Below are 25,312 nucleotides of genomic sequence, written 5' to 3'. Positions count from 1 at the left end.
CTTCTACTGTCTATGATGTAAAATGTAACATGTGCCAGTGGCCACAAAATGCAAGAAAGCCCCGTTCGCGTTCTGATTTTAACAGATCCGTGTGTATGACACCGATCGGTGTCGTTAGATAAAACGAATTGCAGAGAATTCAGGGAATTGAATAATACCTACCTGTTCCCTGTATATCAACAACACATCATCCACAGTGTTTAATCAACTTGATGCCAATGATAAACTTGTTTCTGCAAGAATGCGGTAGATAATTTCAAGTCTGTACACATGGTACAGAGTGTAGAAAACATGTGACCTACGATGACCCCTGTTCGATCGCACCATCACCACACACCAGGAGGAACTCCGTTGTTCATCATGGCAAACGTAGCAATATTGGGCCATTCTTTTCAGAATAAAATAGATCAATAAAACATGCAGAAACTCGAAACATTAACGATTAAATAAAACTATGTTATTTTTATTTCAGATGATTTAAAATTGACATACGAACATACACGTGTGAAAAATAAGCATCTGAACATACTCAAAATAAACCACTGTTTGTTTACGTACATTATTTTGAAAGATTATGAAAGACTTCACATCAGACAAAAATATTGCCCCTACAACACTGCAGTACTGGAAAATACATTTTAAATTGTACTGGCTGACAAATGAATCTACTGAACAGTCGATCTGTGCAATGATTTTCACACGACTTGCGTCTTTAAATTGAACTTTGATATCTTGATTTCCACCGATAAGCAACACAACAACGTATTGAAAATAAACTTGTAATTTTTTCGTGACTCAAGAACAAAATGTCTGAAATAAAATTGCAGGAACATAATACATCATAAAAATATATATCTGTGAAAATGGTTATCACTTGAAACAGCAGTGATGTTTGTCGGAACAAGATTCTTACGTTGGAGAGTACAAAGTATGTAATTTTCGGATCAAAACTTGATGTTACAGTCAGTATAGATAAAAGAACAATATCATCACATGGCTGTTGTAGATATCAAAATCACGAGGTGACGCTCACCTACTCCTGTACATGTTGATAAAAGTTGGGTTGAAATCTACAACATAAAGATTTGTATCATGAACTTCACAAGAAATAAACGACAACGTTATAAATCGTGATCTACGCTGGTGTCACATTTCATGTTTGTTTACATCTTACACACGTCTGGGATGTAAGCGTCCTTAGTTACTGCTCTAACTTTGATACAATGTTTCTCGACACTATTGTAATTTCATACGGCAGCAACCACTTTTCTCAGGAAGGAGACCGATTATTCTCTCCCTAAAGAACACTATTAAACTGTCTAAAAACTATTGAAAATACAAGTAAAAAGCGACACACTTTTCTGTGAAGAAAGCACCGTGAATATTTCAAAACTACCCTACAAAAGTCTGTAGAGTACATGAAGAAATGCCCTGAGTCGACCCCTCTCTCGACATAGTGAGATCGACCTGGATACAACGCCCTCAACGTAGTTCTTGAACTTAGAACTTAGAATGGCGTTGATCGCCAAGGTTGAAGTCGTTGTTTATAAACCATAAATCGGAGTAATCTTCCTCCATCGGATGGAAATATCGACAGATTTCAACAAAATTAACATCATCAGATATGCAGGTATTTTATCTCATCTTATTTTGCACACACAATTGATATTCCGCCCGATATTTATGGCGATGTGATGGAAGGTGTATCTGTACTGTTGCCTGAAGACATCCCCTTGTAGAAGTTGACCAAATTTTCGGCGAAAATTTCACAAAATGTGAAAGAATGTTTTCATCGGTATATAAAAAAGTGAGCGACTATATCTATAAGCTTGTCCGATCCAAAATTTCAATTTCAAAATGAAAGATAACGCCAATTTTTAAATATCAACAAACATTTTTAACCAATGTTGTCATTGGGGTATGCTGTGTACAAAGGCAGTCAAATACGTCCATGACAAAATTGGTCAAAATTGTTGATGATAAATCCACAAAACATCTCCGTTTTGGATTTCTAACATCCCTGAGATGAATCGACTGACAAAAATCACAATTTTTGTCAACAACCATATTTCTAAATTTGTAAAAATAACCTTGCAATCAACTTGTTGCCATGACATCCTTGTCAACAATGCAGTCAGTCAATGCAATGCGTTCAAAGTTCAACGCTCACAAAATTATTCCTTTCAAAAAATTCCTCCAAATTCTGACATTTTGATGTCATGTAGACATACACTTCATGTTGGTGTATTTTATCTACTTGGAAAATACTTTGATTTGGTCTCTGTTTAACTCTACAACACCAATTTTATCACCCATGACTGCAATGCGCAAGGGTAAACTCACATAACCTTTGAAAAGATCACAGATAAACTTTCCATCACATCCATATTTTACGATCCATTCTTTGATGACGTCACCAGTAGAATGAACTCTGACGTAACCACAAACATAAACATTATCATCTTCATCCACAGCAATGGATCCATATCCAATCATCTCTGATCCTGTCCTTGGTCTCTGTAGCTGACTTTGTCCGAATTGATGTAAAAAATTCAGGTCGCCGTCAAAACACTTGATGCAGTCATTGCCATAGTCATAAACCATGATGACATTTTTGCTGTTTACAGCCACAGACAACGGCCAGAAGAATTTTGTTTGGACACTAGTTGACCACCGACATCTTTGACATACTCTCCACTTGGAGTGTACTTGACCAGTCTATCATCTCTGTCCTTACGTCTTCCTATGTCCCAAGAGGTCAAACTCAAAGTGACCAAAACAAAGTCATCCATCAGAGCTATGTCCCAGACTACTTTGATGTTTTCAGGTAGAGTAATTATTTGGATAATTTTACCGTTTTCATCACAAACAACAATTTGTTTATTTTCATCATCAAGTATGAAATAGTGGTTGAAACGTGAGATGGCTACACTCTTTGGCCGGAATGGCTTTGCAAACTGACCATCAAAGCTTCCTATGACTTTGTCACAGGTATAATCTTTGTTCAATATCTGTACAATATTGTTACCACTGTCACACACCACAAGTTTATCACGGTGGAAGTCTAAACCACTTGGCAACTTGAACTTCTGTCCTCGGCCTTGATGTTGACCACTGACCACTGTCACTGACCAGTCATCTGAAAGGTCAAAGGTTAAATCTGTCAAAATTATTGAACTCATTGTTGCACAGCTTATTTCTTGTTCTGCAGTGAAAAGAAACATATTTTATTCATGTTTTCATCGCCTCATTTTTTTTGAAAACTGAAATAATTTTAAGATTGTTTTTTTAGCAAATTCTCTCTCAATTATTGGTCATTTCGCAAAGTTGCCATAGCAATATTTTTAGCAGAAATAGGCAAAAGAAATATTTTTGTCATATAGTTTTCATTTCTGAAACTAAATTTCAAATTCTTCCAATTGAGCACATTTCTATAATTTTTGCAATGTACGTATCATTTTCTTTAATATGAATTCATTCACTTTATACAGTAACCGTGGCAACATTTTGTGATGAAAAAAGGTTGAAAATATTTATTTTTCTTTCAATTTTCTATTTCCTGCAGTAGATCCAAATTTTTTTCACAAAAGATAACAGTTTAACATTAGCTTGTTTATTATGTATTAATGCATGAGTACGGTAATACATAACAAATAACCATGGCAACATAAATATTAAAAATTGCTGTTTTCATAGAGCTCTTTTCTTGTTGAAGTAGAATGGAAATTCTTTCACAAAAGTTGTAAGACTGAAGTTAGCTCAGTCATTGTTTAGCAATGCATTACTACCTTTGTAGTATTATTAGTAACCATAGCAACGGATTTTATTCTATTTGCTAAAACTGGAATATAACATTTTCCTTATGACATTTTACAGTTGAAATAACTATTCTTCAGAAAATATTGACACACTGTAGCTCACTTTCTAATGATCCTTTAAAGACCTATAAATTATAAGGCTGGTATCCATGGCAATGTGTTATTATTATTGTTAAAAAATCCTTATTTTGTCAAAAACTTTTAAATTTTATCACAAAGTGAAAATTCTGTATTGTTGCACTGGAGATTTGTGAGTGGTAATATACGGTAAAGTTTAAATGTTAAGTTTCAGTGAATTTTTGTTTAAATGTTCTTGTCATTTTGACCAAGATTTTCTTCTGTACATAAATACATTTTTACAGAAGTGCAAACAAGTAACCATGGCAACATAAATATTCAAAATATGCTTTTCTTCATAACTCCTTCAAGGGTTAAAATATCACAAAGATTCTTTTACAAAAGTTTAAAGACTGAAGTAAACTTTGTAATCATGTATCAATACATTAATACACTTAAAGCATTACTGGTAACCATAGTAACAGTTTTTATTCTTAGTAAGACAATGAGTCCAAGAGAATGGCTTACAATGAATGAAACTGGACAAGGCGCCTGAATCAAAGGCTTGGTGATGCTAAGTGTCATGTGCAATAATTAAAGGGGTAACTACATATCACATAGCAAGATGTCTAGGTCAGCATTTAGTATCAGGGCCTGAAAAATATGTTTGCCCGATGCCCTGGACAGACTGATTTCTAATGCAGACAAACACAAAACCAGCCCACAGTCAGAAAATTCAGAGTCAACTCAGTGCTTTGCCCATAATGCGTTCTTGTGTCGTTTGACGTAAATAATAAGAAACAATGTCCCCCAAAAGTGCTGTACATGGGTCACTAAAATCAAGGCCAGAGGGACCTCAGACAGACAACATTTTTTAACTACAAAATTACACACTCGGTAGCACGTACAAGTTATTACATCTTTGTGAGACAGTCAAACATCTAAAATTTATATTTTTTCACAACCAAACACTAAAGGAAAATCAGGTTCTCTGTTACAGTGAGCAATTAATGGTATTGAGCAAGGCAACCTGTGTCAACCATCATACTGGGCCTGGGACAAAAATCAAATGCCGGGCCGCATATAATAACTTCCCCACTCATTTTGCATGTAATTTTAAAGTGTAATGAGATGTAATAAATACACAATAATGATTGGAGTGAAAGCATTGATCATATTAAAAGAACAATTAACTTTTCACCAAACAATATGGACAGTAAAACTTAAAAGCACACTTCAAAATGAAATCTCCTTGTGTAGTACGGAGAATCAAATCTCGAGCTACACTGCACAGAGCATCAAACGGCATTGCACTTATATTTGGTGTGCTGGAAGCTCAAAATTTTGTATGAAGTGCTATATCTGTGTCTTTCAAAGTAGTATTTTGCCGTAAATTTCTCCAGGAGTTGTCTCATGAACTCTTTGATCATCCGCAGCTAGCTTGAAAGAGTCGCCATGCTGAATTCCTTATATGGTCAAGACTCCTATCTTGGTTGTAACTGATCTTAAACAAAGCAACCAGCTTGTCAAAACAGTGGTATGGCAAGTTACTATTATGAAGAGAAAGGAGTTCCTCTAAGATATAATGTTTTCAACCTATTATTTTTTTTGCAAATTTAATGGAAAGTATCAATCATTGGGGCAATATAAAAATAAACTGAACTTTACAGCAGTAGAGAAATAAAAAAAACCTGTTACATGTGTACATTAGACAATTGTCTTAATCACTTCTAATTAAGGAGTCATACATGTCATGAAATATCGTATTTATTTCTGTTAAACGCATGCAATGTGCTCATTTGCAAGAATCCCAGAAAACACAAAAGCAGATTAATTTCATTATGGTAATGCATTTTTAATTATTTTTTTAAATAAAATTTTCAGGGCAAGTGAGTTTCTGCTGCAGACAAGTAGGAAAATAGTGGCTAATTGTCCTGGGGAAAGTGGATAAAAATCATATTTTTCAGACCCTGAGTATGTGGCTTAAGGACTGCTGCATCATGGAGGGGGGGGGGGGGATGCTGGCACTTTGAACTCACAAACTAGATCTGTATCATCACAGATCTTTACTTTTAAAATTTCCGCAAAGCATTTTGTCTCATTTAAAATAAACTGAAAATTCTCTGGTATCAATAGTCCTCATACCGTTGTCAAATTTCAAATGATAATTTAATGAATTGACACAGTCATGCAATGTTTGACTGTTTTCCATGCAACAGTTTCATTATTGTAACTCAAAAATTTCTATTCTCTTGTCATAACTTTTGCTGTTCCAATAGATGCTGTGATTTTGAAGTCAATGTTCTTGGAATTTTCTGTCATGTTGACTGTGAATTAAAATAGTTTGACAAGTAGACATCCGTAATATAATCAAAGTTCCTAGATAGATTACATACATTTTTCTATAACCTTAGGGAGCCTTAATTTATTATTGCCGGGGTTGGGCCGGCAAGTCCTTCCTGTGCATCAGTCAAAATAATAAGTGAACCCCCCGCCCCTTTCCATTTGCACCCCCCCTTCCAAATAAAACTTGATGAACCTTTCCTTTTTGAGATGACAAAAATTTCATGACACCACCCAGCAACCACCCCACCCCCTGAATTGCTTTAGAGTAAGTAGACCCACTTTTAAATTGTAACACTGGCCATTACTGGTGCCAAGATACAATGAAAGATCAGTGGAAAAGAGATTTTTTCCTACATTCTGCTCTTCTTCCAAAACTTGTATACACTGCATACTGTGTCTCAGAAGGTTCAAAAAGTTCTTCATCACTTATGGTTCTGTTAATGTCATGGATTACAACATCATCATCCTCTTCCTCAGCAGAAAGCTCTGAGTCCAATATGTCACTGTCACTATCTGTGTAATTTATCCTTATCCTTATACATTGCAGGAAAGTAAAGACCTGGTGTCTGCTTTCAGTGTACTTGGCATGAGGCCACTGTCTTTTCTCAACTCAGAGGAACTTCACTGTTGGGGCAATGAGCAGATTGATCAGCTAGTGGACCACTATGGATGCACCAAACACAATGACCCTGGTGGTGGTGACTGTGGAGACCAGTGCAAGGAGAGTGTCAACATTGTGGATGCAAGGAACACTAGATCAGAATGGAACCAGATTAAGCAGCTTGTGTTGCGTCAGCAGTATACCAGGGACAGTTTTGACAAATTGTGGTCTCTTATTTACACACATCATAGAGATAATTCCTAGCCTGACTGAGATAGCCACCCTAGCACTGACTTTGCCAGTCCATTCTGCTGACTGTGAACGGGGATTCAGTGTGCAAAACAACATAATAACTTATGACAGAAACAGACTTGGTACTGAACGGCAGGACACACTAGCAACTATTACGGTAGAGCGCCCTGAAGTGAAAAAGTTCAACCTTATCAGTGCACTTTCACACTGGAAAGAAATATTCTCATAAAATTTTCAGTAAAAGACACTGATATGCTCTATCAGTAGATGTGTACTGAGTGTATGTGTTCTGAGTGTTAATAAAACAGTTGTTAAGATGGATGATATGAGTCCTTTATTTTTACATGCATAGAATAAGGTTCACATTTGCAGTTTGATTTTTAACATATTTATCTTGTCTCACAAAAATTGTCTCTTGTCCCGCTTTTTTTTTTTTGGGGGGGGGGAGGGTCAGAAGGACAATTTGTCCCACAACATTTTTTTCTGGTAAGAACACTGTGTGATATTGCAGGCACCATCTTCTGATGGGTATGGCATTGTCCACTCACTGGGTATGACATTATCCACTCACTGGGTATGGCATTGTCCACTCACTGGGTATGGCATTGTCCACTGACTGGGTATGGCATTGTCCACTCACTGGGTATGACATTATCCACTCACTGGGTATGGTATTGTCCACTCACTGGGTATGGCATTGTCCACTCACTCACACTCACATCAGGCTGTGCGTATCTGCATAACATAAACAATAGGTTTGCAAATACGCACAGCCTGGTGTGAACATGAATGACAATGTCATACCTGTCGGAAGATGGTCTGTGCCATATCACGTGACGAAAGCACCAAGCTTGACACTTTTTCCCATGATTCAAAACATTTTGTCTCAAACAGCAACTTCCGCCACCATTTTTGTCTGTTTTTGCAAAAATTTGTGCGAGTTATATATGATAAAAATGGCTTTTCCAGAATAAGCGACCCCAAAGCTTGTACATATGTAAAAACCAGCTGTAGTGAACTTCGCCTTTAAAGGCCGACCGAGGATATTAAGGGATCCTCCATGGAGTGCATATATAAATTGAATGGCAGAGGTCAAACAACATGAAAGAGGCTCCGTAAAAAGCACAGTTTTGTTGAACTCTAGGGATTTCTTTGGAGTATTAGGATTAGGATTAGTATTTGAGTCTTCGCCAAATAAACTGAGTTTACTACTTCATCAATATTCAATAGTCTGCATTCAGTATTCTGCATTCAATATTCAATAGTCTGCATTCAGTATTCTGCATTCAATATTCAATAGTCTGCATTCAGTATTCTGCATTCAATATTCAATAGTCTGCATTCAGTATTCTGCATTCAATATTCAATAGTCTGCATTCAGTATTCTGCATTCAATATTCAATAGTCTGCATTCAGTATTCTGCATTCAATATTCAATAGTCTGCATTCAGTATTCTGCATTCAATATTCAATAGTCTGCATTCAGTATTCTGCATTCAATATTCAATAGTCTGCATTCAGTATTCTGCATTCAATATTCAATAGTCTGCATTCAGTATTCTGCATTCAATATTCAATAGTCTACATTCAGTATTCTGCATTCAATATTCAATAGTCTGCATTCAGTATTCTGCATTCAATATTCAATAGTCTGCATTCAGTATTCTGTATTCAATATTCAATAGTCTGCATTCAGTATTCTGCATTCAATATTCAATAGTCTGCATCAGTATTCTGCATTCAATATTCAATAGTCTGCATTCAGTATTCTGCATTCAATATTCAATAGTCTGCATTCAGTATTCTGCATTCAATATTCAATAGTCTGCATTCAGTATTCTGCATTCAATATTCAATAGTCTGCATTCAGTATTCTGCATTCAATATTCAATAGTCTGCATTCAGTATTCTGCATTCAATATTCAATAGTCTGCATTCAGTATTCTGCATTCAATATTCAATAGTCTGCAGTGACAAAACAGCCAACTTCTGGCCGTTGGTTTCAAAACTATGGCTTTAAAATGTAAAAATCAGCTGAAGTGAACTTCCCCTTTCAGAGGTATATACAAAAAAGTATATTTATGTATTTCTTCCTCATTGCTAATTGACATAAAAAACAAAGTCATTGAAACCATGCCATTCATATTCCAGCCTTTGTGCTTATTTATCCAGATAAGTTTTGTACTTCTCTTTCCTGAAAACTGGTCAGATATCAACAGTAGTGCCATGCAACACAAGGGGAACCTTTCAATGTATGCCAGGTTTCAGTTTAACATACAGTTTGCACCTTATCATTGCTTTTAATACCTCAGCCAAAGGCTGATAGGAATTGTTCATTGCCCTCATCAAGCTAAATTTACATTAAGACAAGCCTGTATAGAGTTGTCTTGGCAAGATATTCATGTGACAGATAATACATATACTGAAGTTATTCACATTTACAGTGAAATGACTTCAGAGAATTATAGAATCTCACACCCTCAAGGACCGGGGTCAGATTTCTCACACAGATTGGGGATATTTTGTCTCATACGAGTCGCAGGCAAGAGTAAGACAAAATATCCCCAACGAGTGTGAGAAATCTGATCCAAGGTCCTTGGCGTGTGAGATTCTTTTTCTCACATGACCACAAAATGCGTTAAATTTACACCAGAAACATTGAATGTTTAACTGTACAGGCAACTTCGTGGCCATATAGTATCCCATGTCATTAACGCAAACTCCGTTGTGAGTTCCGCTGCAGGTACTTCAACTTCTGATGCAGATGAGATGTCTAACAGAAAAAAATTGGCTATTGTTCCAAGTGGTCTATGTTCACCAGTTATTTGGAAGATTCGGCAGGTTTTTTAGTCTGGCACCAACCCAGGGTCACCAACAACCTACAATGTTATCCAAAATCATGACAATGCTGTCATCTGCCCCCCCCCCCCCCCCCCCGTACTCTGACTGCTTACTTTGTAGTTCCAGTCTGTGTGTTACTCATAGGATAATATTTTGTGAGTGGAACAAAAGGTTGTTTATAATCAAATCAGGGCTCGTGTAATATATACTACAGAGTGTGGGGTGATTTCTGAGAGTGGGTGATCGATTTTTCCCCTACCATCGATCCCACACTCCTGGTGGCCAGGAATGTGAGAATGAAATCATGCAGAGAGTCATTTTTATTTCCAAAAATATTTTTGAACTTTTGATTTGATGGCTACTTATGAAAATCAAGCGACCCCAAACTCTGTGCTGTTTGAAAATTACATGATTCCACCCCACTCTGTGCAATGCACAATACATGATCCCCCCCCCGGATTTTGCCAGCCCATCCCTGTAATAACCAAATACTCCCTTAGAACAAACATAAAATATTGCATTGACTCTGTTCCATTATGTGGTTTTCATCCATTTTAATCATACAGATTTCAACTGTGAAATTTTTCAAGATATCTGTCTGGCATGGTGTCACACTTTTAGATACCGTTAAGTATGTTGTGAAGACAGTCTCTTGATAAGTAACTGTTTCTTTGAAAAGTCCATTGCTGATTTGCAATATTTGACCATAGCCTAGCTGTGATATGGCAGCTGTGCTGTGGTATATAGACCGTGCTCAGGTCAAAGGTCATTGCCACAGAACCACTGCGAACCACCCCATAGACGTGTTTTGTAATTTACGACAATACTGATTGCAATAGCATGGTGTTGCTGATATAGCTCGCAAAATAATGATATAGGTTAATCTTTGAATAGATCAACCTGTACCTTCTTTATCACTGACTATCTACAACTCATCACCTACTCCTGCTAACTGACTGTGACGACAGGTATTTTCAACAATTTATTGGTGAGCTGTTGACATCTGCTCGACTTTGAATTTTTGACCTCAAAGGCATTCACTATATGTTTTACACCAGAGGGCAAAGATCACAGAGTCTGTTGACGGCTCTCTGGAAAATGGTTGAAAATACATGTTCATATTGTCAAGGTACTAAGCTAGTAGGAGTATAGAATGAGTCATAAATAGTCAATGATACAAGTTGATTTATTCAACAAGTAATATATTTCATTATTTTGTGAGTTAAATCCGCGATCGTTGACATATAGCAAAAAAGTCTAGGGTCCGTGAAGTTTGTTACTTATTCCTTTTTCCTTATTCCTTATTCGAACGTGAAGTTTGTTCCTTATTCCTTTTTCCTTATTCCTTATTCGAACGTGAAGTTTGTTCCTTATTCCTTTTTCCTTATTCCTTATTCGAACGTGAAGTTTGTTCCTTATTCCTTTTTCCTTATTCCTTATTCGAACGTGAAGTTTGTTCCTTATTCCTTTTTCCTTATTCCTTATTCGAACGTGAAGTTTGTTCCTTATTCCTTTTTCCTTATTCCTTATTCGAACATGAAGTTTGTTCCTTATTCCTTTTTCCTTATTCCTTATTCGTTACTTATTCCTTTTTCTTATTCCTTATTCGTTACTTATTCCTTTTTCCTTATTCCTTATTCGTTACTTATTCCTTTTTCCTTATTCCTTATTCGTTACTTATTCCTTTTTCCTTATTCCTTATTCGTTACTTATTCCTTTTTCCTTATTCCTTATTCGTTACTTATTCCTTTTTCCTTATTCCTTATTCGAATGTGAAGTTTGTTACTTATTCCTTTTTCCTTATTCCTTATTCAAAATGTGAAGTATGTTAGTTATTAGTCCCAACGGACACCGTGCGTGCGTGCGTGTGTCCGTCCGTCTGTAATGCGTGCGTCCATCCGTCTGTCTGTCCGTTCACGCAGATATCTGAGCGATGTCAAAAGCGATTTCATTCAAGTCTGTTACTTATTCCTTTTCCTTATTCCTTATTCGAGCGTGAAGTTTGTTCCTTTTTTCTTATTCCTTATTTGTTACTTATTCCTTTTACCTTATTCCTTATTTGTTACTTATTACTTTTTCCTTATTCTTATTCGTTACTTATTCCTTTTTCCTTATTCCTTATTCGTTACTTATTCCTTTTTCCTTATTCCTTATTCGTTACTTATTCCTTTTTCCTTATTCCTTATTCGTTACTTATTCCTTTTCCTTATTCCTTATTCGTTACTTATTCCTTTTTCCTTATTCCTTATTCGAACGTGAAGTTTGTTACTTATTCCTTATTGGTTATTCCTTATTCAAAATGTGAAGTATGTTAGTTGTTAGTCCCAACGGACACCGTGCGTGCGTGCGTGCGTGTGTCCGTCCGTCTGTCTGTCTGTTCACGCAGATATCTGAGAGATGTCTAAAGCGATTTCATTCAAGTCTGTTACTTATTCCTTTTTCCTTATTCCTTATTCGAACGTCAAGTTTGTTCCTTATTCCTTTTTCCTTATTCCTTATTCGAAGTTTTTCCTTTTTCCTTATTCGAAGTCTGTTACTTATTCCTTTTCCTTATTCCTTATTCGTTACTTATTACTTTTTCCTTATTCCTTATTCGAACGTGAAGTTTGCTACTTATTCCTTTTTCCTTTTTCCTTATTCGAAGTTTTTCCTTATTCCTTATTCGAAGTCTGTTACTTATTCCTTTTTCCTTTTTCCTTATTCGAAGTTTTTTCTTTTCGTTTTTCCTTTTTCCTTATTCGAAGTCTGTTACTTATTCCTTTTTCCTTATTCCTTATTCGTTACTTATTCCTTTTACCTTATTCCTTTCTTATTCGAAGTCTGTTACTTATTCCTTTTTCCTTATTCCTTATTCGTTACTTATTACTTTTCCTTATTCCTTATTCAAACGTGAAGTTTGTTACTTATTCCTTTTTCCTTTTTCCTTATTCGAAGTTTTTCCTCATTCCTTATTCGAAGTCTGTGACTTATTCCTTTTTCCTTTTTCCTTATTCGAAGTTTTTCCTTTTTCGTTTTTCCTTTTTCCTTATTCGAAGTCTGTTACTTATTCCTTTTTCCTTATTCCTTATTCCTTATTCGTTACTTATTACTTTTCCTTATTCCTTATTCGAACATGAAGTTTGCTACTTATTCCTTTTTCCTTTTTCCTTATTCGAAGTTTTTCCTTATTCCTTATTCAAAGTCTGTTACTTATTCCTTTTTCCTTTTTCCTTATTCGAAGTTTTTCCTTTTTCCTTATTCGAAGTCTGTTACTTATTCCTTTTTCCTTATTCCTTATTCGAAGTTTTTCCTTTTTCCTTATTCGAAGTCTGTTACTTATTCCTTTTTCCTTTTTCCTTATTCGAAGTTTTTCCTTTTTCGTTTTTCCTTTTTCCTTATTCGAAGTCTGTTACTTATTCCTTTTTCCTTATTCCTTATTCGTTACTTATTACTTTTTCCTTATTCCTTATTCGAACGTGAAGTTTGTTACTTATTCCTTTTTCCTTATTCCTTATTCGTTACTTATTACTTTTTCCTTATTCCTTTTTCGAAGTTTGTTACTTATTCCTTTTCCTTATTCCTTATTCGAAGTTTTACTTTTTTTTTTTTTTCCTTTTCTTATTCGAAGTTTGTTACTTATTCCTTTTTCCTTATTCCTTATTCGAAGTTTGTTACTTATTCCTTTTTCCTTATTCCTTATTCGTTACTTATTCTTTTTCTTATTCCTTTTCCTTTTTCCTTATTCGTTTTTTTCCTTTTTCCTTATTCGAAGTCTGTTACTTATTCCTTTTTCCTTTTTCCTTATTCGAAGTTTTTCCTTTTTCCTTATTCGAAGTTTTTCCTTTTTCCTTATTCGAAGTTTTTCCTTTTTCCTTATTCGAAGTCTGTTACTTATTACTTTTTCCTTATTCCTTATTCGAACGTGAAGTTTGCTACTTATTCCTTTTTCCTTTTTCCTTATTCGAAGTTTTTCCTTATTCCTTATTCGAAGTCTGTTACTTATTCCTTTTTCCTTATTCGAAGTTTTTCCTTTTTCCTTATTCGAAGTCTGTTACTTATTCCTTTTTCCTTTTTCCTTATTCGAAGTTTTTCCTTTTTCGTTTTTCCTTTTCCTTATTCCTTATTCGTTACTTATTACTTTTTCCTTATTCCTTATTCGAACGTGAAGTTTGCTACTTATTCCTTTTTCCTTTTTCCTTATTCGAAGTTTTTCCTTATTCCTTATTCGAAGTCTGTTACTTATTCCTTTTTCCTTATTCGAAGTTTTTCCTTTTCGTTTTTCCTTTTTCCTTATTCGAAGTCTGTTACTTATTCCTTTTTCCTTATTCCTTATTCGTTACTTATTACTTTTTCCTTATTCCTTATTCGAACGTGAAGTTTGCTACTTATTCCTTTTTCCTTTTTCCTTATTCGAAGTTTTTCCTTATTCCTTATTCGAAGTCTGTTACTTATTCCTTTTTCCTTTTTCCTTATTCGAAGTTTTTCCTTTTTCCTTATTCGAAGTCTGTTACTTATTCCTTTTTCCTTTTTCCTTATTCGAAGTTTTTCCTTTTTCCTTATTCGAAGTCTGTTACTAATCCGTGGCAAAACGCGTCCAACAGTTATTCCTTTTTGATACAAAGAAATGAAAACAAGAAAACTGCTATCATATACTGTTGTTCGGCTTTTGTTGAAGAAGTGAAAAATACATGTAAGTTCCTTTTTCATGTTTTTGCTTTTCTCTCCTGTATACCTATGAACGAAATAGGGAGCCCTACTTTCTACAGAGTGGTCTAAATGCGTCCATTCATTTTACGAATTTTACAATAAAACGTACAATTGTACGGTGGCTTAATGCGGCCACAGGTGTAATTTTTTATTTCATACCTGTAATAATTTTATTTCATACCTGTAATTTTTATTTCTTGCCTGTAATTTTTTTTAGTTTTGTGACCTTTGAACCCACTGATTGCCTCGTTCAAAGCTGTCATTTTGCCAAAAATTTAGCACTCTTGAATCCACCAAGTATCTCTATCTACATGGACTACTCAAACACACTCGGAATCGACTCACTTCATGCCTGCAATGGAAAAGTTGCTGAAAAAGGGGTGATGACGACAGCTCATGATATAGGTCTTGTGGCAGCCATCGACTATGTAGCACGGTACAGAAAACAAGCGTTGTCAGCGTGAAGTGAATAAAACGTCGATTCTGAGGGCAACTGAGTAGAGCATGTAAATAGGGATATTTGTTGGGTTCAACAATGCCATATTTGAGGCGAAAGTAGGCTTTTGACCAAGGCTGACAGCAAACAGTACCAGTAGGTTTAGCTGTGGAAACACAGCTATCTGTGGCGGGGTAGCATGCGTCAATGTGGGTCATCAAAAGGTCAACCCCGCCACGGATATCCGAAAAAATAGCAGGCATGAAAAAAAAATAGACATGAAATAAAAATCACAGGCATGAAAAAAGGCATAAAAAATTACAGGTATGAAAAATAAATTACAGGCGTGAAAAAATATACACGCATCTAATATAAATTACAGGTATGAAATGAAATAATTACAGGTGTGAAATAAAACATTACACCTATGGCCTCATTAAGCCACCGTACAATTGACAGTTGCAGAGATATTTTAACTTCTTTTTTATTTCCGTTATACTCTTTTGGCTACTTTCGCGGCAAATGCAAATAACAACAGTTGTCACACTCGACAGTGCAAACAATAAAATGTAGCTACTTTAAGCATCAATCAGTATAATGATTTATGTTTGTGTTGATACCTTCCCGTTTATTTTGACTGCGACTCTCTCCTTAATCCGACTTAAACTAAGTTGCATGTTGCCAGATGGAAGAACTCGCGCCAAGTTTCCCGCCAAAAGCGATACAGACAAACATAGGTAGTAGTGATTTTACACGACACCGAACTTAGAATCGGTTTCGGATTCGGTTTGGGGTTCGAGGGACTGATCGTAACTTTACAAATCCTCCTATATTTGCTACTATTTCGAGTCATTTAATGCCCTATTTGTCATTAAAATATGATTAAACTGTACAGCGTGGGAGAGGGTCGCAGTCAAAATAAAAGGGATGGTATACGTATCAACACAAACATAAATCATTTTACTGTTTGATATTTAAAGTAGCTACATTTCATTGTTTGCGCTGTCGAGTGTGACAACTGTTGGTACTAGCATTTACCGCGAAAGTAGCCAAAAGAGTAGAACGGAAATAAAAAGAAGCAAAAATATCTCTGCAACTGTCAATTTTACGTTTTGTTGTAAAATTCGTAAAATGAATGGACGCACTTAGACCACTCTGTAGAAAGTAGGGCTCCCTGTTTCGTTAATAGGTAAACAGGAGAGAAAAGCTAAAACATGAAAAAGGAACTTATATGTACTTTTCACTTCTTCAACAAAAAACGTACAACAGTATATGATAGCAGTTTTCTTGTTTTCATTTCTTTGTATCAAAAAGGAATAACTGTTGGACGCGTTTTGCCACGGATTGTTACTTATTCCTTTTTCCTTTTTCCTTATTCGAAGTTTTTCCTTTTTCGTTTTTCCTTTTTCCTTATTCGAAGTCTGTTACTTATTCCTTTTTCCTTATTCCTTATTCGTTACTTATTACTTTTTCCTTATTCCTTATTCGAACGTGAAGTTTGCTACTTATTCCTTTTTCCTTTTTCCTTATTCGAAGTTTTTCCTTATTCCTTATTCGAAGTCTGTTACTTATTCCTTTTTCCTTTTTCCTTATTCGAAGTTTTTCCTTTTTCGTTTTTCCTTTTTCCTTATTCCTTATTCGTTACTTATTACTTTTCCTTATTCCTTATTCGAACGTGAAGTTTGCTACTTATTCCTTTTTCCTTTTTCCTTATTCGAAGTTTTTCCTTATTCCTTATTCGAAGTCTGTTACTTATTCCTTTTTCCTTATTCGAAGTTTTTCCTTTTTCGTTTTTCCTTTTTCCTTATTCGAAGTCTGTTACTTATTCCTTTTTCCTTATTCCTTATTCGTTACTTATTACTTTTTCCTTATTCCTTATTCGAACGTGAAGTTTGCTACTTATTCCTTTTTCCTTTTTCCTTATTCGAAGTTTTTCCTTATTCCTTATTCGAAGTCTGTTACTTATTCCTTTTTCCTTTTTCCTTATTCGAAGTTTTTCCTTTTTCCTTATTCGAAGTCTGTTACTTATTCCTTTTCCTTTTTCCTTATTCGAAGTTTTTCCTTTTTCCTTATTTGAAGTCTCTTACTTATTCCTTTTTCCTTATTCCTTATTCGAAGTTTTCCTTTTTCCTTATTCGAAGTCTGTTACTTATTCCTTTTTCCTTATTCCTTATTCGTTACTTATTACTTTTCCTTATTCCTTATTCGAACGTGAAGTTTGCTACTTATTCCCTTTTCCTTTTTCCTTATTCGAAGTTTTTCCTTATTCCTTATTCGAAGTCTGTTACTTATTCCTTTTTCCTTTTTCCTTATTCGAAGTTTTTCCTTTTTCCTTATTCGAAGTTTTCCTTATTCCTTATTCGATGTCTGTTACTTATTCTTTTTCCTTATTCCTTATTCGAAATCTGAAGTTTGTGACTTACTCCTTATTCGAAATCTACTTGCATCGAAGCGCGCGCGTACTACAGGTATTAGCATTACCGATTAAAAACTACGACAAAGAAAATTGCATGTACTTATTATAGTGTGATGATGATTTTTATTATCCGGAAGAGCAGTTTGTTTTCAGCTAAGCAAAAACATTGACAACGGGCGACGTCCGTTTCTAGCTCCATTATAGATACACGGTGTGCCGCCGTACCACGGCCATATACATCGAAACACATGTAACTGCGGGCGCAGCGGAGCCAGTTAAATAGTTAACATTTTCAGAGACGTTTTGACAGTAGTTTTCTCACCGGACATTCCCGTTTGTTTTAGTTTTTCTATCTGTGCTTGTGTGTCCTACACGCTATTGATAACAGAGACTGGTAAGCGCTTGTGTGCCACGGAGCCGTGAACACTGAAATGTGATCGTTCGACAAGTTACGTTTGCCGTATCTTACTCTTAAATTTCCCATAAAAATCTTCGAACTGTTATTTGTATCGATCATTTAGAAGAATTTCAAGCTCAAAATGTGAAAAATCAAAAGCGTTCCACGTTCAAAGTTCTCTTCGTTTGGCTATCTATGGCATGTTGCTACGTATGTGTGAGCGATCGCAAGCAGAGTTCAAGCCCTCCGACGTTCCTCTTACGTCATCCTTGATAAACAAGTAAACAATAGTTTAGCCAATCAAAATGGAGGGTGTGGCGGCGTTGACCAATGAAAAGTGAAATCTGATTCGGTGCCTCATTACAGTGTGTCAATCTTATATAACTCCGCAAGGTCGACATGAAGCTTTGACAAGTAGCACGCACGACTATCGTCGACTCTCTCGATAAATGATGCATATAAAAGATAGAACATATGTAATAATAACAGAACCCCATGGCCTGTGAGTGCAAGCACGCCGTGATAGCGGTATTTGCACTCGTGCTGCGGTGAATTCGGCTGTCCTTTCACTCGCTTCGCTCGTGAAAGGACTGCCGCCGAATACACGAACACCGCAGCACTCGTGCAAATACCGCTAGTACGGCGTGCTTGTTGCACAGGCCGTGGGGTTCTGTCATAGTGTGTGACTTATTCCTTAATTATTCACAACCTGAACTTTTTGACTTATTCCTTATTCGAAATCTCAAGTTTTTGACTTATTCCCTATTCGAAATCTGAAGTTTGTGACTTATTCCTTATTCCTTATTCCTTATTCGAAGATTGTTACTTATTCCTTTTTCCTTTTTCCTTATTCGAAGTTTTTCCTTATTCCCTATTCGAAGTCTGTTACTTATTCCTTTTTCCTTATTCCTTTTTCGAAATCTGAAGTTTGTTACTTATTCCTTATTCCTTATTCGAAGTTTGTTACTTATTCCGTTTTCCCCATTCCAACGTTTTCCTTATTCCTTATTCGAACGTGAAGTTTGTTACTTTCCTTATTCCTTATTCGAAGTTTGTTACCTATTCCTTTTTCCTTATTCCTTATTCGTTACTTATTCCTTTTTCCTTATTCCTTATTCGAAGTCTGTTACTTATTCCTTTTTCCTTATTCCTTATTCGTTACTAATTAAGTCGAATTCTGTTGTTAGGATTGTGATATCAAACCATACTTCTTACGCATTTACAATCGCGGCAACAGTACGTAGCTGTTGACTTTATTTGATCGTTAAGCGATCGCGTAGGCTACCATATCCATATCAGTCAAGTCCCGGTGAGTACCGGCTAATTCTACGGGGGACCGCTGCAGTATGAAGCAAAACCGAAGACTAAATGTCAAAGATTAATGAAAATAAATAAGCAATTTCTACCCTCTTGTTTAAATTCTGATAAAAGCTGCATTTGAAAGTTATTTACGATTACGGCAACTACCAACATTACCTTACCGGGCCATATTTGAAATACGAGGGCAGTGCACAACCCCCTAAACTAGCGTAGGGCATCAGCAAAATCTTTGTTGCAGCGTGAATGTACAAAAGCGAATCGAAAGCAAAGACATTAAAAACTAATGAATATTACACAAGTGAAGTCGAATTCTAGCTTTTTTCAGGTTGAGATCATTGGTATTTGTAAGAAAGTTACGATCGCGGCGACTATATAAGCTGTAGCCTTGTGTCACCCACGGGCGCCATCTTTGAAATTAGGTGGCTATAAAACAGACAGCAAAGGGCAAATTCTATGCCGTACCATGATCACGAAACATAATATTGAGATCAAAATGTCAAAAACTAATGCTTACAACATCTTTACAACTCAACACGCTTGCTCAATTTGTTGTAGTAAATTACGTTTTTGAACAATTTACGATTACGGCAACCGGCTATGTGCTTGCATTGATCATGCACACCGCACTGTAAGTTACATAGCGAACTACCCGCTTGCCCGTTCACTCAATCCGACTTAGACCTTTAATAAACGAATGCTTATGATTTTAGAAAAAACCGAGCTATACTTATAAGGATTTTTTTCTGTGAATTGTGTGAGTATGGTGAAGTAAAATTTAAAGCATTACAGTAAGGTCTACAAATACATGTTTCCATCTCGCTGACCACGGGTACGTGTGGCCGTGTTCAACGGGAGAGGTGACACGATGTACCGGTTAGCCAGCCAGCTTCCCGTATGCTGACAAATTTTCCGTTGTCGGCCAATAATTTTAAAACTTGCATTAGTATGATTTTTATGGTCTGTTATGCGAGAGTACATATTTCTAACGCCAAAAAATGATAAAAAGTATATTTCCAATAATATATTAACGGAGCTTTGCCCTGTCTCAAAGTTTGATGAGCCTCGTGCATTGTCTATGGGCTTAAAAGCAGCCATACGGGAGGTTTGATTGTTGGTTTGTATTTCGTTCCTTCAATTATGTTACTACACCGTAATACACGTATATTCCTTATTCGAAGTTTGTTACTTATTCCTTTTCCTTATTCCTTATTCGAACGTGAAGTTTGTTACGTATTCCTTTTTACTTATTCCTTATTCAAAATGTGAAGTTTTTTAGTTATTCCTTATTACTTATTCCTTATTCAAAGCTATCGATATCTGAAGTGTTTTACTTATTCCTTATTCGAAATCTGAAGTGTTTGACTTATTCCTTATTCACAGCCCGACCTTTTTGACTTATTTCTTATTCGAAATCTGAACTTTTTTACTTATTCCCTATTCGAAATCTGAAGTGTGTGACTTATTCCTTATTCCTTTTTCCTTATTCGAAGTTTTTCCTTATTCCTTATTCGAAGTCTGTTACTTATTCCTTTTTCCTTATTCCTTTTCGAAATCTGAAGTTTGTTACTTATTCCTTTTTCCTTATTCCTTATTCGAAATCTGAGGTTTTTTACTTATTCCCTATTCGAAATCTGAAGTGTGTGACTTATTCCCTATTACTTATTTGAAGTTTGTTACTCATTCCCTTTTCCTTTTTCCTTATTCAAAGTTTTTCCTTATTCCTTATTCGAAGTCTGCTACTTATTCCAACGGCACAAAATGTACCGTGTTGATTGAATTGCACTTGCATGTGCAAAATGAACACTTTTCTTCAAGTCTATTTTGTAGCTCAGAGAAGTGTCAATTGAGAAAGTTTCATTTAGCTGAGACAAAAGAGAAAGCGGGATTAAAGTTTCATGCAGGAGTGTTTAGCATTTTCTGGTTGACAATATTCAGTGTTGTATCGTGTCAAACTTGTCGATAGAGTAGACTGCACTGGCAATGCTACAGACTGCATGCTGAAGGAACTGTTGTCGTGATTGCTGACATCGAGAGGAGAAGAAAAGTACTTGATTCTTCATAAAGTTCCCAATTTAAAAGTACACACCTAAAAGAAAACTTCGAATAAGGAAAAAGGAAAAAGGAATAAGTAACAGACTTCGAATAAGGAATAAGGAAAACTTCGAATAAGGAAAAAGGAAAAAGGAATAAGTAACAGACTTCGAATAAGGAATAAGGAAAAACTTCGAATAAGGAAAAAGGAAAAAGGAATAAGTAGCAAACTTCACGTTCGAATAAGGAATAAGGAAAAAGTAATAAGTAACGAATAAGGAATAAGGAAAAAGGAATAAGTAACAGACTTCGAATAAGGAAAAAGGAAAAACGAAAAAGGAAAAACTTCGAATAAGGAAAAAGGAAAAAGGAATAAGTAGCAAACTTCACGTTCGAATAAGGAATAAGGAAAAAGTAATAAGTAACGAATAAGGAATAAGGAAAAAGGAATAAGTAACAGACTTCGAATAAGGAAAAAGGAAAAACTTCGAATAAGGAAAAAGGAAAAAGGAATAAGTAACAGACTTCGAATAAGGAATAAGGAAAAACTTCGAATAAGGAAAAAGGAAAAAGGAATAAGTAACAAACTTCACGTTCGAATAAGGAATAAGGAAAAAGTAATAAGTAACGAATAAGGAATAAGGAAAAAGGAATAAGTAACAGACTTCGAATAAGGAAAAAGGAAAAACGAAAAAGGAAAAACTTCGAATAAGGAAAAAGGAAAAAGGAATAAGTAACAGACTTCGAATAAGGAATAAGGAAAAACTTCGAATAAGGAAAAAGGAAAAAGGAATAAGTAGCAAACTTCACGTTCGAATAAGGAATAAGGAAAAAGTAATAAGTAACGAATAAGGAATAAGGAAAAAGGAATAAGTAACAGACTTCGAATAAGGAAAAAGGAAAAAGGAAAAAGGAAAAACTTCGAATAAGGAAAAAGGAAAAACTTCGAATAAGGAAAAAGGAAAAAGGAATAAGTAACAGACTTCGAATAAGGAATAAGGAAAAACTTCGAATAAGGAAAAAGGAAAAAGGAATAAGTAACAGACATCACGTTCGAATAAGGAATAAGGAAAAAGGAATAAGTAACAGACTTCGAATAAGGAAAAAGGAAAAACGAAAAAGGAAAAACTTCGAATAAGGAAAAAGGAAAAAGGAATAAGTAACAGACTTCGAATAAGGAAAAAGGAAAAACTTCGAATAAGGAATAAGGAAAAACTTCGAATAAGGAAAAAGGAAACGAATAAGGAATAAGGAAAAAGGAATAAGTAACAAACTTCACGTTCGAATAAGGAATAAGGAAAAAGGAATAAGTAACAAACTTCACGTTCGAATAAGGAATAAGGAAAAAGGAATAAGTAACAAACTTCACGTTCGAATAAGGAATAAGGAAAAAGGAATAAGTAACAAACTTCACGTTCGAATAAGGAATAAGGAAAAAGGAATAAGTAACAAACTTCCCAGACCTAAAAGGTCTATAGGGTGGCTTACAGTGATTCTGCGGTGATGACCCTTGACCCGAGCACAATGGATACGCCACAGCACCACTGTGATTTCACAGCTGAAATTAACCATTTGTCAGGGAGATCTTTCAATATTAATACCTATATCTCTCCATCCTGGTGACATTTACCATAAAATATTAGCCATGATATTTTATGGTAAAAGTCGATCTACATATGCATTAAAAATTTATTAGTTTTTGGAGTGTTTCTGACCTATATTTGCATATTGAAAGTAAACAAAACACAACATGAGCCACTCTCTACCCACATCTGTGTATCGAGTTAAGTAAGCCCTGGAATTTTCCCATTTTCATTATTTTACAAATTAATATGGATTCACATCATGTGGAAAGGTTAAACCATTCCTAGATTTGGCAGTTTATTTTCTAAATTTTACAACTTTGGTTTTCTTTTATTCTAGCCCGCAATAATTGAATGAAATGGTGAAAGTTTACAAGATGTCAAAGAGTGATCACTGCAGTACAGGTAATGAGGTCAAAATTCAGAGGTGAGTGTCTGACAAGCACTGTCCTAGTTTGGTTACTTGTCCTGGTAATAAGATAATATTCCCTAATATTTTTCTTTGATTAGCTCGGAAAATACGAGTGATGTAATGACCATGTCACCACATGTCGAAGATAAGTGGTGACACAGTCATTATGTCACTCGTATTTTCCGAGCTGAACGAAGAAAAATATTAGGAAAAACAGTAATATACTTATAGGCCCAGTAGTAAAATTGAGGTCGAAGGTCACCCTGGTCCCATGACATTTTGTCAAAAAACTTTTCTCCAATACCAAAAATCAGATTTCTAGCTCTATTCATGGCTAACCTAGAATAAGATGTGCATAACTAATGAGGTAAAGGACGATGTATGGGTCAAAGGTCAAGGACAAACCCAAACTTTAGATGTGCAATTTGGTTTCATACCTGTCATTCGTCAATAGACACTAGCTGTCTTGGACTCTTATGTAGGATAAGATAAAGCCATAGCTTAGTTGCAGAGGTGTAGGGCAGGTCAAAGGTCAGAGAAAATTCTGAAACATAATACTATAAAAATCTTCCTCTCAAAATTGACAGGGCCCGTGACCTTGAAACTTGGCACATAGGAGCCTGGCTCTATGGTCTACAAAGAATTTGTAAAGAAATTTGATTGATCAATTTTGATTTGAATGAGGTCAATTTTAAAGTTAAAATCCAGGATGGCTGCAAGATAAAGTATCTAAATATTACAGATGTGGATTGTGACACATAGTAGAGGGTCACTGTTTGTTGCTCATGAAAATTGGGGGGGTCACTTTTTTTCTTGAAAACGTCTTTGAGGGGACACTATTGTGAAAAACACTTGCCTTCCCTCCCCATAATTTCTGTCCCGTCCCTTGCTGTAGTAACCCTGGTCCCTAGATGCAGAATTCATACTACACACATATCGTGGGCGACCACGATCATGTATATAAAAGGTGCCAATGTAGTCCTAATGGTGATTTATCAGTGTACATGAATTGATAAAAGTTAATTTGAGTGAAAATACATGTTATGATCTAAAACTACAGAACGTGAATTGTGGCTCGTGAATCGTGAATCATGCATGGCACGTGGCACTTGAATTATGCTTACCCGACATGGAAGTACTTGTAGTTTCTGTGTCAGTAAGTACAATTGTCATAGTGTTTTACTTACCATAAACACAGATGAAGAAAGAGTCGTTATATGAGGATATCAAATAGATATGAATTACATATGTGTGTAATTGGCTCACCAAATTATATTACCCAACAACTAATAGCTTAGCAGTTTGCGGTTTGGCCTTGCATTTACTTAAACAAGTATTATTGTCTTAAAGACTGATAAGAAATTCACTAAACTTAGACAGCAGGCAGCTCCTCCAATGACTAAACTGATAGCTATTCTGGAAAGTTTTAAAAGGGCAGTGTTCTGCCAAGCTTTTGCATCAGTGTGGTCTGAGGGCCCATGGAAGCTAAAAAAGTGGGTCATTGTTGGAAAGAGGGGGCCATTTTCAAGACAATTATTATAGAATACACTTTATTACGTGCTATTCCCATGTTGTTGTTTTAACATTAAAGTTTACTTGTTACTGAGTGTAACATTTCTTTCACAGTAATTTGGCAATTTTCCGAACAGTGCTGGATTTAAATCATCAAAAAGAAATGTTTGAAGTGTCACAAATTGTTTGAAGTGTCACAAATTGTAAAAACCAGCTGGTAGGTGTTCTGGTAATGTCAATTGTGAACCAGGAGTGTGAAAGTCAATGAATCACTAAAGGATGAAAATCAAGTGACAACAACAATATCATAAGGTTGTTCAAAATAAATTCAAAGTCTTCAGTTGAAAATTTCTACTTTGAACGATCAGCAACAAACATTTTCCTTGCTTTAGATGTTCTCCAGTGTGTTAAAGCAGAGCCATAGTCAAACTGGTCTACAGGGCCACCTTCAAGCTTCACCATGAGTATGTCATCCAGTCTAGCTGAGGACAATCTATTCCGTGCTGCTGTCTTCACCTGATTCTGGGCACTAAAGCCCCTTTCACAATCAGCAGTATGGATGGGAGCAGTTAAAGCCAATGATGCTAGGATGAGCAAATTTGGG

General features: G+C 35.6%; 2 protein-coding genes across 2 annotated transcripts in view; both read right to left on the bottom strand.

Annotated features, from left to right (window-relative positions):
• The window catches only part of LOC139127107 (myosin-6-like), a 176,268-nt gene that overhangs the window by 108,423 nt on the left and 42,533 nt on the right, over positions 1-25,312 (bottom strand). The window lies entirely within an intron of this gene.
• Positions 436-25,312, bottom strand: part of LOC139127182 (uncharacterized) — a 54,385-nt gene continuing 29,508 nt past the window's right edge. The window contains exon 5 of the mRNA XM_070693107.1: positions 436-3,139. Within this exon, the coding sequence (XP_070549208.1) occupies positions 2,622-3,139 (518 nt within the window). The 3' untranslated portion in view covers positions 436-2,621. The remainder of the gene's footprint in view (positions 3,140-25,312) is intronic.

The sequence above is a fragment of the Ptychodera flava genome, unplaced genomic scaffold (genome assembly GCF_041260155.1).
Source record: "Ptychodera flava strain L36383 unplaced genomic scaffold, AS_Pfla_20210202 Scaffold_29__1_contigs__length_4469600_pilon, whole genome shotgun sequence".
Taxonomy (NCBI): domain Eukaryota; kingdom Metazoa; phylum Hemichordata; class Enteropneusta; family Ptychoderidae; genus Ptychodera; species Ptychodera flava.
Note: the sequence above shows the minus strand (reverse complement) of the source record. Positions and strands in the feature narration are given on the sequence as shown.